General features: G+C 48.0%; 1 protein-coding gene across 1 annotated transcript; it reads right to left on the bottom strand.

Annotated features, from left to right (window-relative positions):
• Window positions 1-16,483: 16,483 nt before the first annotated feature.
• On the bottom strand, window positions 16,484-17,179 carry LOC138358884 (uncharacterized protein DDB_G0283697-like). Its single transcript, XM_069317235.1, has one exon. It carries the CDS (start codon window positions 17,177-17,179, stop codon window positions 16,484-16,486), a length of 696 nt encoding a protein of 231 aa, XP_069173336.1.
• Between the last annotated feature and the right edge of the window lie 1,867 nt (window positions 17,180-19,046).

Genomic DNA, 19,046 nt, shown 5'->3' with positions numbered 1-19,046 from the left:
GAAGATGCCTCGGGAACCATAGAGGGTTCAGTAGGATCCCAGGTTACATACTTTTGTAGCATAATGTATTTCGGATCCTTAGCAGCTGGGGTACCAATTTTCTCATTGACTCGTCACGTTAATGTGATAATAATAATAATACATTATTAATACAGGGGTTAATACATTATATAATTAACACAGTGGTTAATATATTACATAATACAGTGGTTAATACATTAAATAATTAATACAGTTGTTAATACATTGCATAATCAATACAGTGGTTAATATATTACATAATACAGTAGTTAATATAATACATAATTAATACATTGGTTAATACATCACATAATACAGTGGTTAATACATTAACACATTATTAATACAGTGATTCACTATACCAGGAATGAAGAATACAAAGATAGTGATGATTAACAACCAAACCATCACAGTGATGTACCTGACTGTTTGTTCTCGCAGGGGGCACGGCCTGTGAACATCGGCCAGACTGTCAGTGTTCACCAACGACTGCCATTCACAGAGCACTGTGACTGGCAGACATAGAGCGGGCCAGGTAAGCTCTATAAGTCAGCTTAGTGGTCAAGGGCCAGATTCACGAAAGCACTTACGCAAGCACTTACGAACGAGTACATCTTTCCTCAATCTTTGACGGCTTTGGTTACATTTATTAAACAGTTTACAAGCATGACAACTTGCCAATCAACTGTTGTTATTGTTATAAACAGCCTCCTGGTGCTTCGGAGCTCATTAACTGTTTAATAATTGTAAACAAAGCCGCCAAAGATTGAGAAAAGATGTACAGGTTCGTAAGTGTTTGCGTAAGTGCTTTCGTGAATCTGGCCCTAGGTCAACAGCTAGCGAGCCAGGTAAGCTCTATAACTCAAGCCTGTGGTATAGAGCTTATTATACTTTGCCACTTTGTTCACCAGCTGAGCTGAGCGGGTACCACCGACCCCTCACTGCTAGAGAAAGCATTCCATTGTGAACAATTGATGAACAAAATGAATAAAACCAGGTTAATTAATAGCGTGATTTATACGCTAGGTAACTGACGTCAGAGGAGCGTTTGAATCTTTGAATTTGATTTTGAAAGTTTGAAGTGCTCGTTAAGGTCAACGAATCATTTAACCGCTTTTCTAAAGCAAAGCAAAAAAAAAAATCCGTGCACTAGACCTAAGATATTAAATACATGAGACTGAGAAGCATCCAGATATGTTGCATAGGGCCCAGATATGTTGCATAGGGCCCAGATATGTTGCAAAGGGCCCAGATATGTTGCATAGGGCCCAGATATGTTGCATAGGGCCTAGATATGTTGCATAGGGCTTAGATATGTTGCATAGGGCCCAGATATGTTGCATAGGGCCCAGATATGTTGCATAGGGCTCAGATATGTTGCATAGGGCCCAGATATGTTGCATAGGGCCCAGATATGTTGCATAGGGCCCAGATATGTTGCATAGGGCTCAGATATGTTGCATAGGGCCCAGATATGTTGCATAGGGCCCAGATATGTTGCATAGGGCCCAGATATGTTGCATAGGGCTCATATATGTTGCATAGGGCCCAGATATGTTGCATAGGGCCCAGATATGTTGCATAGGGCTCAGATATGTTGCATAGGGCCCAGATATGTTGCATAGGGCCCAGATATGTTGCATAGGGCTCAGATATGTTGCATAGGGCCCAGATATGTTGCATAGGGCTCAGATATGTTGCATAGGGCTCAGATATGTTGCATAGGGCTCAGATATGTTGCATAGGGGCCCAGATATATGTTGCATAGGGTTCAGATATGTTGCATAGGGCTCAGATATGTAGCATAGGGCCCAGATATGTTGCATAGGACCCAAATATATGTTGCATAGGGCCCAGATATGTTGCATAGGGCTCAGATATGTTGCATAGGGCTCAGATATGTTGCATAGGGCTCAGATATGTTGCATAGGGCCCAGATATGTTGCATAGGGCTCAGATATGTTGCATAGGGCTCAGATATGTTGCATAGGGCCCAGATATGTTGCATAGGGGCCCAGATATATGTTGCATAGGGTTCAGATATGTTGCATAGGGCTCAGATATGTAGCATAGGGCCCAGATATGTTGCATAGGACCCAAATATATGTTGCATAGGGCCCAGATATGTTGCATAGGGCTCAGATATGTTGCATAGGGCTCAGATATGTTGCATAGGGCCCAGATATGTTGCATAGGGCCCAGATATGTTGCATAGGGCCCAGATATGTTGCATAGGGCCCAGATATGTTGCATAGGGCCCATATATGTTGCATCGGGCCCAGATATGTTGCATAGGACCCAAATATATGTTGCACAGAGCCCAGGTATGTTGCATAAGACCCAGATATATGTTGCATATAGTCCAGATATGTTGCATAGGACCCAGATATATGTTGCATAGAGTCCAGATATGTTGCATAAGGCCCAGATATGTTGCATAGGGCCCAGATATGTTGCATAAGGCCCAGATATGTTGCATAAGGCCCAGATATGTTGCATAGGGCCCAGCCACGTTGTATAAGGCTCCAGACATGATACATTAGCCTGTGTTTGTTGGCAAACACCTTGAACCCCTTAACTGACCAATAGCATAAAAACAGCTTATCCTTGAATCACACAAGCAGACAAAAACCATTAATATACCTTGAGGTTACCTTGAGGTGCTTCCGGGGCTCAGCGTCCCCGCGGCCCGGTCGTCGACCAGGCCTCCTGGTTGCTAGACTGGTCAACCAGGCTGTTGGACGCGGCTGCTCGCAGCCTGACGTACGAGTCACAGCCTGGTTGATATAGGTAACCATCCCAGTGTAGTTGCCATATTAGACTGATCTTCCGGGTACTGTAGTTAATACATTTAACCAGAATACATTAGCGGTAAATGCAACAGTAATATTAGATTGTGTTAATACTTCTTGGGGTTATCTTGAGATGATTTCGGGGCTTTAGTGTCCCCGCGGCCCGGTCCTCGACCAGGCCTCCACCCCCAGGAAGCAGCCCGTGACAGCTGACTAACACCCAGGTACCTATTTTACTGCTAGGTAACAAGGGCATAGGGTGAAAGAAAGTCTGCCCATTGTTTCTCGCCGGCGCCTGGGATCGAACCCGGGACCACAGGATCACAAGTCCAGCGTGCTGTCCGCTCGGCCGACCGGCTCCCTTCCTACTTATCAAGAGACTGTTGGCAAGATTTTTCAATCACATATATTGAAAAGATTTTGACTTTCAGTTGTTTATTTCTATTTCTATTTTTTTTACACAGGAGTGTAAACATATTTGTAAAAGAGGTTCTTTGTTTACACAGGAGTTTATAAGCGCTGACTCCTGCTAGCAGGCTGAGAGCTTGCCCTTCCCATAGCTTAGGATAAGCATTTCCCTCCTAGTCTTCCCCCCTGGAACACAACCCACGTATCAATTTACAACCGCAGTTACTGCTGGGTAAAGTGGGGCGACTAATTAACGCTTAAAGATTGTTACAGTTTTTTGGTAATACTGAACACCACGATCGTCCCTAATCACTGAAAGGTCATCAGAATCCCTAAAAAGGTCATTACAGGTCAACAGGTTCTTGGAGTTTGTAAATATCATGAAAAGGGATTTGAGGGATTTTGTATATCAGGATCAGGGTTCAACCACCTGCCCAAGTTATACCAGGACAAGGTTAAGCAGGTATATCTCATCACCTTGAAGCAGCATCCTGACACCTGAGCATCTCCATTGTGTTGAGATTAACATCTCCCGCGTCTCTCTCTCCTCCCAGCCTCCACACACACACACCAGGGGGGGCGACCTTGCCAGCCCTTCCTCACACATTGATCAGCTTGACCTTGATGGTTGGTACTGGCATGGTGTACCTTGAGCTACTCTACCTCCCCTTCCTGGTTCCTGGGAGCCAGGCAACGCTTCTGTTACCTACAGGTCTTCTTGACACGTGTCAAGAATTGACACCTTTCATAATTGTCACTTTGGAACAGTTTCAGTGTCACTGACCCCTGACACTGCCCCCCCCCCCCGACACTGTCCCCCTGACACTGTCCCCCTGACACTGACCCCCCCCTGACACTGTCTCCCTGACACTTCCCCCCTGACACTGACCCCCCCTGACACTGCCTCCTGACACTTACCCCTGATACTGTACCCTAACCTAACCTTCCAAGCTCAAGGTGTAAAGTTCCCTCCCACTACCAAATACCTTGATCCCCTCACACCCCACCCCCCATTTCACGACCCCCAACCCCCCTACTTAGTTACAACCTCGTGGTTGGGGATAGCAGATAGACTAAGAGTGTTCCTCTTGGGATAAGCCCCATGTCACTGCTGGGGCACTTAAAGTTTTCACTGTTAATTATAGAGCCACGAGACTAGTTACCAAGATTTGTTAGGAAGGTTGATGCTAGGATAGCTGCTAGGAAGGCTGGGTATCAAACTAGGTAGTTTGAGCTAGGATAGCTGCTAGAGAAGCTGGATATCAGACTGCTAGGTAGCTTGAGCTAGGATAGCTGCTAGAGAAGCTGGATATCAGACTGCTAGGTAGCTTGAGCTAGGATAGCTGCTAGAGAAGCTGGATATCAGACTGCTAGGTAGCTTGAGCTAGGATAGCTGCTAGAGAAGCTGGATATCAGACTGCTAGGTAGCTTGAGCTAGGATAGCTGCTAGAGAAGCTGGATTCTGGAATCGCCAGGAAAATTGCTGGAGGGATGAACGTGAAGTCTCTCATGAAAGTAGCAAAAGGAATAGGTCTATTTTTTACGAGGGAAGGAGGAGGAGAGAGAGGAATAGAGAAGGGAGGGAAGGAGGAGAGTGGGATAGCAGAAGTGCCTCTTGATGATATCTTTGAGTGAAGGAGACATGCCAGTCCCCCCCCCCCTACTAGTAGCATTCCCCCCCCTACCTTCGTTTTACCTGAGTTTACCTGATGGGGGGGGGAGAGCCACTAATACTCGAGTGGGGCCGCCTCGACAGGGACAAGAAGCCGGCGGCTTGTCAAAGGTCCCACCACTCCCCCCCCCCCCCCCCCCGGGTTAGGTATCTACCCTTTCTTCCTTGTTCTTCCCGTCTCTCTTTTCCCCTCCCATGTCTCTCTTTCTCTCTCTTTCTCTCTCTCTCTCTCTCTCTCTCTCTCTCTCTCTCTCTCTCTCTCTCTCTCTCTCTGTCTCTCTCTCTCTCTCTCTCTCTCTCTCTCTCTCTCTCTCTCTCTCTCTCTCTCTCTCTCTCTCTCTCTCTCTCTCTCTCTCTCTCTCTCTCACCTCTGTATGTTACCTCTACGGTCTGTTTTTTTTTTTTTTTTTTTTTTTTTTTTTTTTTTTTTTTTTTTTTTTTGAGATATATACAAGAGTTGTTACATTCTTGTAGAGCCACTAGTACGCGTAGCGTTTCGGGCAGGTCCTTAATCCTATGGTCCCTGGAATACGATCCCCTGCCGCGAAGAATCGTTTTTTCATCCAAGTACACATTTTACTGTTGAGTTAAACAGAGGCTACAGTTAAGGAATTGCGCCCAGTAAATCCTCCCCGGCCAGGATACGAACCCATGACATAGCGCTCGCGAAACGCCAGGCGAGTGTCTTACCACTACACCACGGAGACTGTAAATCACCGTATTTCACAATGAGGGTGGTGGTGGTAGAGGGTGGTGGTAGGTGGTGGTGGTAGGTGGGGTGGTAGTGGTGGTGGTGGCCGTCAGGGGTCACCTTACGATGTCTCCAGTAAGGATCGTCACTTGGGTAAGATGTACACCTTGCGTAAGTCCCCCCCCCCCCTCCCACCCCCCCAGGACCCCCTTCGTACTGTGTGTGTACTCACCTATTTGTGTCTGCAGGATCGAGCATTGATTCTTGGATCCCGCCTTTCTAGTCATCGGTTGTTTACAGCAATGACTATGGTTCTATTTCCCTATCATACCTAGTTTTAAAATTATGAATAGTATTTGCTTCCTCAACCTGTTCCTGAAGTGCATTCCATTTTTCCACTACTCTCACGCTAAAAGAAAACTTCCTAACATCTCTGTGACTCATCTGAGTTTCCAGCTTCCACCCATGTCCCCTCGTTCTGTTACTGTTCCGTGCGAACATTTCATCTATTTCCACTCTTGTCAATTTCCCTGAGTATATTATACGTTCCTATCATATCTCCTCTCTCCCTTCTTTTTTCTAGTGTCGTAAGGCACAGTTCCTTCAGGCGCTCTTCATATCCCATCCCTCGTAACTCAGGGATGAGTCTTGTTGCAAACTTTTGAGCCTTTTCCAATTTCCTTATTTGTTTCTTCAGGTGGGGACTCCATGATGAGGCGGCATACTCTAAGACTGGCCTCACGTAGGCAGTGTAAAGTGCCCTAAAAGCCTCCTCATTTAGGTTTCTGAATGAACTTCTAACTTTTGGCAGTGTAGAGTACGCTGCTGTCGTTATCCTATTTATATGTGCCTCAGGAGTTAGATTAGGTGTTGCGTCCACTCCCAGGTCTCTTTCTCGAATCGTCACAGGCAGTTCCCCTTGATTGTGTACTGTCCCTTTGGTCGCCTATCACCTGATCCCATTTCCATAACTTTACATTTACTCGTGTTGAACTCCAGTAGCCATTTCTCTGACCATCTCTGCAACCTGTTCAAGTCCTCTTAAAGGATCCTGCAATCCTCATCTGTCATAACTCTTCTCATTTATTTTACGTCATCCGCGAACATCGACATACAGGATTTTACTCCTGTAAACATGTCATTAACGTATATTAGAAATAGAATTGGTCTCAGTACCGATCCTTGAGGTACTCCACTCGTTACTGTTCGCCAGTCCGACTTCTCGCCCCTTACCGTTACTCTCTGGCTCCTTCCTGTTAGGTAGTTCCTTACCCATACTAGGGCCTTTCCGCTTACTCCTGCCTGCCTCTCGAGTTTGAATAGCAGTCTCATGTGCGGTACTGTATCAAAGGCTTTTTGGCAGTCCAGAAATATGCAGTCTGCCAATCCTTCTCTGTCCTGCCTTAACCTCGTTATTTTTATTCATAGAATTCCAAAAGGTTTGTTATGCATGATTTTCCTTTCCAGAACCCATGTTGGTGCTTGTTTACAAACCTAATACTCTCTAGGTGTGCAACAAGTCTTAGCCTAGTTATTCTTTCAAGTATTTTCCAGGGAATGCTTGTCAGTGATACGGGTCTGTAGTTAAGTGCCTCCGCCCTATCACCTCTCTTGAAAATCGGTACGACATTTGCCCTCTTCCAGCAATTGGGCAATTCTCCCGACATAAGTGACTCATTAAAGATCATTGCCAGAGGCACGCCGAGGGCCTGCGCTGCTTCTTTTTAGTATCCCCGGTGATACTTTGTCTGGTCCAACAGCTTTATTTGCATCCAGTGTTGTCAACTGTTTCATTACCTCCTCTGCAGTCACCTCAATATCTGATAGTCTTTCATCCAGGACTATTTCTTCTAACAATGGGAGCTACTCAGGCTCGGTTGTGAACACTCCATGGAAACTGGCATTCAGTGCCTCACAGATTTCCTTGTCACTTTCTGTATATGTCCCTTCTGTTTTCCTCAGTCTTGTCACTTGGTCGTACACCGACATCTTCCTTCTTATATGGCTATGTAGTAACTTAGGTTGCTTTTTCGCTTTGATTGCAATATCGTTCTCATAATTTCTTTTCGATACTGTACAGACCTGAGCGTCAGGCAGTCAAGAGTGAGGTATTCGACCTGTGCGTCAGGCAGTCAAGAGTGAGGTATTCGACCCGTGCGTCAGGCAGTCAAGAGTGAGGTATTCGACCCGTGCGTCAGGCAGTCAAGAGTGAGGTATTCGACCTGTGCGTCAGGCAGTCAAGAGTGAGGTATTCGACCTGTGCGTCAGGCAGTCAAGAGTGAGGTATTCGACCTGTGCGTCAGGCAGTCAAGAGTGAGGTATTCGACCCGTGCGTCAGGCAGTCAAGAGTGAGGTATTCGACCTGTGCGTCAGGCAGTCAAGAGTGAGGTATTCGACCTGTGCGTCAGGCAGTCAAGAGTGAGGTATTCGACCCGTGCGTCAGGCAGTCAAGAGTGAGGTATTCGACCTGTGCGTCAGGCAGTCAAGAGTGAGGTATTCGACCTGTGCGTCAGGCAGTCAAGAGTGAGGTATTCGACCCGTGCGCCTGGTAGTCAAGAGTGAGGTATTCGACCCGTGCGTCAGGCAGTCAAGAGTGAGGTATTCGACCTGTGCGTCAGGCAGTCAAGAGTGAGGTATTCGACCTGTGCGTCAGGCAGTCAAGAGTGAGGTATTCGACCTGTGCGTCAGGCAGTCAAGAGTGAGGTATTCGACCCGTGCGTCAGTCAAGAGTGAGGTATTCGACCCGTGCGTCAGGCAGTCAAGAGTGAGGTATTCGACCTGTGCGTCAGGCAGTCAAGAGTGAGGTATTCGACCTGTGCGTCAGGCAGTCAAGAGTGAGTGAGGTATTCGACCCGTGCGTCAGGCAGTCAAGAGTGAGGTATTCGACCCGTGCGTCAGGCAGTCAAGTGTGAGGTATTCGACCCGTGCGTCAGGCAGTCAAGTGTGAGGTATTCGACCCGTGCGTCAGGCAGTCAAGTGTGAGGTATTCGACCCGTGCGTCAGGCAGTCAAGAGTGAGTGAGGTATTCGACCCGTGCGTCAGGCAGTCAAGAGTGAGGTATTCGACCCGTGCGTCAGGCAGCCAAGAGTGAGGTATTCGACCCGTGCGTCAGGCAGTCAAGAGTGAGGTATTCGACCCGTGCGTCAGGCAGTCAAGAGTGAGTGAGGTATTCGACCCGTGCGTCAGGCAGTCAAGAGTGAGTGAGGTATTCGACCCGTGCGTCAGGCAGTCAAGAGTGAGGTATTCGACCCGTGCGCCTGGCAGGTCATCGCCAGGGTTCAACAGGAGCCAACGTCCAGCCTTGACTCTATGGTCTCCAACTTGACGGAAGAGAGAGAGGGAGGAAGAGAAGGGAAGGGAAGGGAAAGGAAGAGAAGGGAGGGGAGGAAGTGAAAGTAGTGGGAGCCGGTCGGCCGAGCGGACAGCACGCTGGACTTATGATCCAGTGGTCCTGGGTTCGATCCCAAGCGCCGGCGAGAAACAACGGGCAGAGTTTCTTTCACCTTATGCCCCTGTTACCTAGCAGTAAAATAGGTACGTGGGTGTTAGTCAGCTGTCACGGGCTGCTTCCTGGGGGTGGAGGCCTGGTCGAGGACCGGGCCGCGGGGACACTTAAAAAGTCCCGAAATCATCTCAAGATAACCTCAAGATAACCGCTGAAGCAGAATGACTCTCCTGAATCTAGTTTATTTAGTTACTGTAGTTGATGTAGTTGCTAGTGTAGTTGTTGCTACTGTTGTTGTATTAATCTGTAGGTTCGCTACCTCTAGAGTATGCAGGCCCGGCCTGGAACCCCAGGAAAAACAATGAAGCTTGGAGCTAGAATCACCCAGAAATAGGCAGGATGGGGTGCAAGGATGTAGGGTAGGAGTTGGACCTAACGACACTACAAGAGAAAGGAGACATGATAGATATGTAGAAAATACTTAGGGGGAACCGATAGGGTAGAAATATGTACAGTGTTTACAAACACTTCAGGAATGTAGGGTAAAATGTGTCATTTTTCCCTTGGGGTATCTTGTGTGTTGTCAGCCCTGGGCACCTTGTGTGCTGTCAGCCCTGGGCACCTTGTGTGGTGTCAGCCCTGGGCACCTTGTGTGGTGTCAGCCCTGGGCACCTTGTGTGCTGTCAGCCCTGGGCACCTTGTGTGGTGTCAGCCCTGGGGCACCTTGTGTGGTGTCAGCCCTGGGGCACTGTGTGTGGTGTCAGCCCTGGGCACCTTGTGTGTGGTGTCAGCCCTGGGCACCTTGTGTGTGGTGTCAGCCCTGGGCGTGGAGACTGTGGTTAATTATTATCAGGGCAACACCCAAGTTAATATGACCTGAATGTGGAGCACTGACCCCCTTGGCTCGTGTGTGTGTGTGTGTGTGTGTGTGTGTGTGTGTGTGTGTGTGTGTGTGTGTGTGTGTGTGTGTGTGTGTGTGTATGTTTAGTGTTTGGGCCTGCATAATCGAGCTATTAGCTCTTGGACCCCGCCTTTCCAAACTGTCGCATGGCTAATGCAGTGACTCCTAACGTATCTTCTATTATATTTACTCTATATTACACACACACACACACACACACACACACACACACACACACACACACACACACACGCACACACACACACACACACACACACACACACACACACACACACACACACACACACACACACACACACACTAGGTAGGTAGACTGCGGGAAAGGATCAAAGTATTTGTTAAAGGACGGATCACAGCAAATTGTTTAGTTAATTACTTGGCTAATGACACAGCTAAGTACTCTATATTTGTTGACATCAAAGGAGCCTTCGACAAAGCAAATGGAATCGCGATCGTGGACGAGCTTGCATGCATGGGTGTCAAGGGGAGACTCATGAAATGGGTTGAAGACTACCTCACAGGGAGAACAGCCAAGGTCTGCTTCAATGGAGCAGTTTCAAGAACAATGAGTATGGAACTCGGTACCCCTCAAGGCGGAGTCTTAAACCCTACACTATTCAACATGAACGCTATTGCTACTACGGAATTTCCGGAACACAATAAGAGGGATATGCAGATGATGTTCCACAAGCTCCCACCTTGGGGGAAAATTATACAGTCCATTGAACTCCTTGGAAGGGAATGTATTGAGCTCGGTTTCACTCCACAAACAAGACAAAGGCAGACTCCCATCACAAAGAGAGAAGAAAACGAAGAAATGGTGAAACATTTGAGTGGGTTGACCACTTTCAGTACCTTGGTATCACTGTCGGCTCTAACAAGGGAAAAGAAAGAGGAGCTCAACCAGTTTATTGGAACATGTAAAAGTCGTTTCAGGACCCCTGAAAGTCGTGACCTGAAATGGGCCTCTATTGCCGTGCTTAAAATGATGTACACAGCCTATGTGCGCTCCGTCACAGACTATGCAGTCTTTTGGGCTGGTGGAAGTAGTCAAAAGTAGCCTTTTGACTACTTTTCTAGCCATGTCAATCATTCTTGGAGTCCCAAGAACTCCCAAAACATCTAATCTACGAAAGGAGCTGTCTCTTCCCAGTGAGCTATGCTTACAATGAAGATAACCAGAGATCCCAATTACAATGATATTGCCAAGGAAAAAACTGAAATCTGTGCTACTTACAAGAGGAAACAGGAGAAGCAAAAAAATGGCATCACAGATCAGTCTGCTACCTGGAAGAACTTCACCTGCTTGAGCAAGCCCGTGAGCTCCTGCCTGTAGAGAGGTTACCTCCCTGACAGGATGACTCATGCAAGATTATCATCAATGAAAAAATCCAACATGATACCACAAGAAATGAGACACATCCTTGAAGAAATTTATAAAGAAACCAGAAATTAATTAACTCAAACGAACATTGATGGATCATTTAATCCTACCAATGGCAGGGCTGGGGCAGCATACACTGTAATTATGAATAATGTCTTTCAAAATACAAATGAAGAAAAAGCAAGTATTGAAAACTATACCTCTTCAACACAGGCAGAACTAACTGCCATTGCTATGCTCTAAGATTCCTTGAAAGAAGCACCGAAGATGCAGTGATCTATACTGATTCAAAAGCAGCACTACAAAGCCTTGGTACAAAAAACAGACATAATGGCTTTCGAATGTCCAAACTGACTCGTTAATGGTCTCTGAGAGAGGAAATAGCCATACTTCCGTTACATAGAGATTCTTTAACACGTAACCAAGTAACAAGTATTCTTTAACAAGTAACAGCGGTACAGAAACCTCGTCACAGACGGAGGCTGATACACTGTGTATCTTGACAAAATTCCCAGGTATTTTACCTTGAAATGACCTCGTTAACTCCCTGAACAACAAGATATAATTATTTACACTTGTGGCAAGATATAATCATTTACACTTGTGGCAAGATATAATTATTTACACTTGTGGTGTGATATTTACACTTGTTGGACGGGAAATGTTAGTCACACAGAAGCGTAGTGGAGCAGCCTGTGTTTCCTGTCACGTATTAAGAACTATCTCGCCTGGCAGGATGCTTGGTCCGAACACCCCTACCCCCACCCACCCCGTCCAAGGCTTTTGGGCCTTGGGGGAAGATGAAGGTCGTTCGGTTCAGGCTTCAGGCAGGTCACGACCCGGGTTTGGGGCAGGTCACGACCCGGGTTTGGGGCAGGTCACGACCCGGGTTTGGGGCAGGCCATGACCCGGGCTTGGGGCAGGCCATGACCCGGGCTTGGGGCAGGCCATGACCCGGGCTTGGAGCAGGCCACGACCCGGGCTTAAACAACTTATTTACAAATTACTTACACAAAAAGGTCACTAATACATGGCGTAGAAAGTAACTTTCTTAACCCTACTCTCCCCAGGGGGGGGGGCTGTTGTGTGAGGGCGGGTAAAGAAGGGCTGAGAGAAGGGGTAATGGGCACTAGAACAGGTAAAGAGGGAATGGTATAAATGACAAACAAGAGTGTGGCATTATTACGGGATCACCATAGCCCGTGCTACATAGACGTTTCGTCCTGAGTAGCTAAAACAACAACGACTGTGCCACTAATTCAGTGCCTTGCGGAACTAGGGGGCGGACATTCCAGGTGAGTTGGTGGCACTCTTTAGGGAGGACATGCACCTTAGTGCCACTGTTAGAGCCAGTCTCTCTTCCTGCACTGGTTAAACTAGTGCCACCAGGCCTATCCATATCAAGGGGATTTCCGTGAGTTTTCGTAGTGAATATGTGAGTGCCAGGGTGAGTGCCTGTGTGAGTGCCAGGGTGAGTGCCTGTGTGAGTGCCAGGGTGAGTGCCTGTGTGAGTGCCAGGGTGAGTGCCTGTGTGAGTGCCAGGGTGTGTGCCAGGGTGAGTGCCTGTGTGAGTGCCTGTGTGAGTGCCTATGTGAGTGCCAGAGTGAGTGCCTGTGTGAGTGCCAGGGTGGTCGTTAGGATGAGTGTCATTACTACACCAACACAAGTCGTCCAGTGACTGCCTGAAGCAGTTTGAGACGGCTACATTTAGTCTGAATCAGTTAAGATCAGCTCAAGACAGTCTGAATCATCCCAAGACTTCCTGAATCGGTCCAAAACAGTCTGAATCATCCCAAGACTTCCTGAATCGGTCCAAAACAGTCTGAATCATCCCAAGACTTCCTGAATCGGTCCAAAACAGTCTGAATCATCCCAAGACAGTCTGAATCGGTCCAAAACAGTCTGAATCGGCCCAACGTCAGCATGAGAAAGCCCCAAGACAGCGCTCTCAGATGGGGGCTTTGAACACGACTTGCTGAGTCAGACTCAGGTTTAAGGAAATGTGAGGATTTAGAGCGACATCACCTCTTGTTCACCTAGCAGTAAATAGGTACCTGGGAGTTAGACAGCTGCTAGGGGCTGCTTCCTGGGGGTGTGTACAAAAAAAGTAGAGGCCTGGTCGAGGACCGGGCCGCGGGGACTACAAGGTGCATTTGACACCTGCTAGTCCTGGTAGCCACTACAAGGGGACACTTGACACCTGCTAGTCCTGGTAGACTTCAAGGGACACTTGACACTTGCTAGCCACTACAAGGTACACTTGACACCTGCTAGTCCTGGTAGCCACTACAAGGGACACTTGACACCTGCTAGTCCTGGTAGACTTCAAGGGACACTTGACACTTGCTAGCCACTACAAGGTACACTTGACACCTGCTAGCCACTACAAGGTACACTTGACACCTGGTCGTCCTGGTAGACACAACAAGGGGACACTTGACACCTGGTAGACACAACAAGGGGACACCTGACACCTGGTAGACACAACAAGGGGACACTTGACACCTGGTAGACACAACAAGGGGACACTTGACACCTACTAGCCACTACAAGGGGACACTTGACACCTGCTCGTCCTGGTAGACACTACAAGGGTGTACAGGGAACGCACTAATCCGCTCTAAGGACCCGGAACAGCTGTTGAAGTGATCGTCTGGGCTGTAGTGGGATTATGTATACACACACACACACACACACACACACGCACACACACACGCACACACACACACGCACACACACACACACACACACACACACTTCCTAATGCCTTCCTCACTACCAGATGACTTCGATAAGTAACTTTACCGCCTACTTAGGCGCCCTTCCGTGTCTTAAGTCCCCGCAGTGTCTGCCACGTGTCTGCTGGCTATCTTCCGTGTCTCCTATGGTCTCTGCTGGCTATCTTCCGTGTCTCCTATGGTCTCTGCCGGCTATCTTCCGTGTCTCCTGTGGTTTCTGCTGGCTATCTTCCGTGTCTCCTTTGATCTCTGCTGGCTATCTTCCGTGTCTCCTATGGTCTCTGCTGGCTATTTTCCGTGTCTCCTATGGTCTCTGCTGGCTATCTTCCGTGTCTCCTATGGTCTCTGCCGGCTATCTTCCGTGTCTCCTGTGGTTTCTGCTGGCTATCTTCCGTGTCTCCTTTGATCTCTGCTGGCTATCTTCCGTGTCTCCTATGGTCTCTGCTGGCTATTTTCCGTGTCTCCTATGGTCTCTGCTGGCTATCTTCCGTGTCTCCTATGGTCTCTGCCGGCTATCTTCCGTGTCTCCTGTGGTTTCTGCTGGCTATCTTCCGTGTCTCCTTTGATCTCTGCTGGCTATCTTCCGTGTCTCCTATGGTCTCTGCTGGCTATTTTCCGTGTCTCCTATGGTCTCTGCTGGCTATCTTCCGTGTCTCCTATGGTCTCTGCTGGCTATCTTCCGTGTCTCCTCTGGTGTCTGCCGGCTATCTTCCGTGTCTCCTCTGATGTCTGCCGGCTATCTTCCGTGTCTCCTATGGTCTCTGCTGGCTATCTTCCGTGTCTCCTATGGTCTCTGCTGGCTATCTTCCGTGTCTCCTATGGTCTCTGTTGGCTATCTTCCGTGTCTCCTCTGGTCTCTGCCGGCTATCTTCCGTGTCTCCTCTGGTGTCTGCTGGCTATCTTCCGTGTCTCCTATGGTCTCTGCTGGCTATCTTCCGTGTCTCCTATGGTCTCTGCTGGCTATCTTCCGTGTCTCCTATGGTCTCTGCAGGCTATCTTCCGTGTCTCCTCTGGTGTCTGCTGGCTATCTTCCGTGTCTCCTATGGTCTCTGCTGGCTATCTTCCGTGTCTCCCTGGTGTCTGCCGGCTATCTTAGTCTGCCATTCGTCTGGGCGTGGCAGGCGTCTGCCATGTCGCGTCCGTCGTTCGAGGGTTGCCATGTGGTAATCCTTGAATCCTCAGGGGATTGAACAGGATTTAAGGCTCTTCATCCTTCTTATCCCTTCTCTTCCTTCCCTTCTCACTGACTTGTACCTGTTTCTTCTTTCTCTGCTCTTGCTCTGCCTCTCTCTGTCTCTGTCTCTCTCTGTCTCTCTGTCTGTCTGTCTGTCTCTCTCTGTCTCTCTGTCTGTCTGTCTCTCTCTCTCTCTCTCTCTCTCTCTCTCTCTCTCTCTCTCTCTCTCTCTCTCTCTCTCTCTCTCTCTCTCTCTCTCTCTCTCTCTCTCTCTTCTCTTTCTTCCCTCCTCACTTGTTCCATCTTCTTGTTTTGCTTTTTTCTTTCTCTTTTCTGTTTATTTGCTTCTTGAATTTTTCAATATCTATTTTTTTTCAGTATCTCCCTCCACCCCAGCACCTCCTCCCCAGCACCTCCTCCCCAGCACCTCCTCCCCAGCACCTCCTCCCCAGCACCTCCTCCCCAGCACCTCCTCCCTCCTCCATATTCTCGCTTTTAACAAGCAGAACAAGCGCTGGAGTGTTTCAAGCGCAGGTTGGACATACATGAATGAGTTTGAGTGGACAGAAGTAGGAACCGCCTCGTATGGCGTCAAAAATAGCTGCCTCGCATGGGTCAATAAGAGTCAATATTATTGACTCTTATGGGTCAATACTAACCGTTGTGTATAGACCAATAGGCCTCCTGGCGTGTCCTTTGTTCCCTTGTTGTTCTGACCTTCGAGGGACGCGTCCTGCCACTACACACACTTAATGGTGTATTACGGTGTATTTCTTGTATTACTGTGTGTACTGTGATTACTATGTATACTGTGTATTGCTGTGTATTCCGGTACTGAGGCCTGGGAGAGGAGGGATATGCCTAGCTATTATGCCTCTTAGAGAGGGAGGGAGGGTAGGAGTGAGGGAGGGAAGGTAGGAGTGAGGGAGGGAAGGTAGGAGTGAGGGAGGGAAGGTAGGAGTGAGGGAGGGAGGGTAGGAGTGAGGGAGGGAGGGTAGGAGTGAAGGAGGGAAGGTAGGAGTGAGGGAGGGAAGGTAGGAGTGAAGGAGGGAAGGTAGGAGTGAGGGAGGGAAGGTAGGAGTGAGGGAGGGAGGGTAGGAGTGAGGGAGGGAAGGTAGGAGTAAGGGAGGGAAGGTAGGAGTGAGAGAGGGAGGGAAGAAAGCCAAAGGCGACCTCATTCCCTCCAAAATGGCAGCAAAAAGTGGTCAAAATATGACCCTGGAAAACTCTAAAGAGTCACGCCATAAAAATGGGTAAATTATGGGCATTTTGGACCCAAAAATATGTTTTCTCCTCCTCCTCCTCTTCCCCTTTCTTCTGGTTCTCATGTGTTTTCTCTTCCTCCTCCTCTTCCCCTTTCTTCTGGTTCTCATGTGTTTTCTCTTCCTCCTCCTCTTCCCCTTTCTTCTGGTTCTCATGTGTTTTCTCTTCCTCCTCCTCCTCCTCTTCCCCTTTCTTCTGGTTCTCATGTGTTTTCTCTTCCTCCTCCTCTTCCCCTTTCTTCTGGTTCTCATGTGTTTTCTCTTCCTCCTCCTCTTCCCCTTTCTTCTGGTTCTCATGTGTTTTCTCTTCCTCCTCCTCTTCCCCTTTCTTCTGGTTCTCATGTGTTTTCTCCTCCTCCTCCTCCTCCTCTTCCCCTTTCTTCTGGTTCTCATGTGTTTTCTCCTCCTCCTCCTCCTCCTCTTCCCCTTTCTTCTGGTTCTCATGTGTTTTCTCCACTTGTTTCACCTTTCTTTCGAGGGGAACATGATAGGGGGAGAAAGGAAGCTTTAAGTCAATTGTTGTTGAGGCTTTCGTCAGCTGTGTTGACCTTTGGTGACCTCTGTTGACCTTTGGTGACCTCTGTTGACCTTTGGTGACCTCTGTTGACCTTTGGTGACCTCTGTTGACCTTTGGTGACCTCTGTTGACCTTTGGTAACCGTTGGTGACATCTGTTGACCTTTGGTGACCTATGTTTATCTTTGGAGACCTATGTTGGCATTTGGTGACCTAGTATAAGGCTCCCTTATAGCAGGGACACTAATATAATGCTCCCTTATATCAGGGGACACTAATATAAGGCTCCCTTATAGCAGGGGACACTAATATAAGGCTCCCTTATAGCAGGGACACTAATGTAAGGCTCCCTTATAGCAGGGGACACTAATGTAAGGCTCCCTTATAGCAGGGACACTAATATAATGCTCCCTTATAGCAGGGACACTAATGTAAGGCTCCCTTATAGCAGGGACACTAATGTAAGGCTCCCTTATAGCAGGGACACTAATGTAAGGCTCCCTTATAGCAGGGACACTAATGTAAGGCTCCCTTATAGCAGGGACACTAATGTAAGGCTCCCTTATAGCAGGGACACTAATGTAAGGCTCCCTTATAGCAGGGGACACTAATATAAGGCTCCCTTATAGCAGGGACACTAATGTAAGGCTTCCTTATAGCAGGGACACTAATGTAAGGCTCCCTTATAGCAGGGACACTAATGTAAGGCTCCCTTATAGCAGGGACACTAATGTAAGGCTCCCTTATAGCAGGGACACTAATGTAAGGCTCCCTTATAGCAGGGACACTAATGTAAGGCTCCCTTATAGCAGGGGACACTAATGTAAGGCTCCCTTATAGCAGGGACACTAATGTAAGGCTCCCTTATAGCAGGGACACTAATGTAAGGCTCCCTTATAGCAGGGGACACTAATGTAAGGCTCCCTTATAGCAGGGACACTAATGTAAGGCTCCCTTATAGCAGGGACACTAATGTAAGGCTCCCTTATAGCAGGGGACACTAATGTAAGGCTCCCTTATAGCAGGGGACACTAATGTAAGGCTCCCTTATAGCAGGGACACTAATGTAAGGCTCCCTTATAGCAGGGGACACTAATGTAAGGCTCCCTTATAGCAGGGACACTAATGTAAGGCTCCCTTATAGCAGGGACACTAATGTAAGGCTCCCTTATAGCAGGGACACTAATGTAAGGCTCCCTTATAGCAGGGACACTAATGTAAGGCTCCCTTATAGCAGGGGACACTAATGTAAGGCTCCCTTATAGCAGGGACACTAATGTAAGGCTCCCTTATAGCAGGGACACTAATGTAAGGCTCCCTTATAGCAGGGACACTATAAGGCTCCCTTATAGCAGTGACACTATAAGGCTCCCTTATAGCAGTGACACTATAAGGCTCCCTTATAGCAGTGACACTATAAGGCTCCCTTATAGCAGGGACACTATAAGGCTCCCTTATAGCAGGGACACTATAAGGCTCCCTTATAGCAGGGACACTATAAGGCTCCCTTATAGCAGGGACACTATAAGGCTCCCTTATAGCAGGGACACTATAAGGCTCGCTTGAAAGTGTACCACCCTTGTGTTGAAAATGGTGAGTCGAATGAGATTCTTATACAACATATCTCCTTTTTGTCACACATCCCCAGGAAGCAGCCCGTGGCAGCTGTCTAACTCCCAGGTACCTATTTTACTGCTAGGTGAACAGGGGGCATCAGGGTGAAAGAAACTCTGGCCATTTGTCTCCGCCTCCACCGGGGGATCGAACCCGGAACCTCAGGACTACGGATCCGAAGCGCTGTCAATTCAGCTGTCAGGCCCCTACCTGTCAGGTGGTGAGTTCTAGCGGAGAACATTTAGAGAACATGTACTGTACGTAGAGAACATTTAGAGAACATGTACTGTACGAAGAGAACATTTAGAGAACATGTACTGTACAAAGAGAACATTTAGAGAACATATACAGCACGTAAAGAACATTTAGAGAACATGTACAGCACGAAGAGAACATTTAGAGAACATG

This window comes from Procambarus clarkii, chromosome 87 (assembly GCF_040958095.1).
Source record: "Procambarus clarkii isolate CNS0578487 chromosome 87, FALCON_Pclarkii_2.0, whole genome shotgun sequence".
Taxonomy (NCBI): Eukaryota; Metazoa; Arthropoda; class Malacostraca; order Decapoda; family Cambaridae; genus Procambarus; species Procambarus clarkii.
This window is presented reverse-complemented; position numbering and strand designations above follow the sequence as displayed.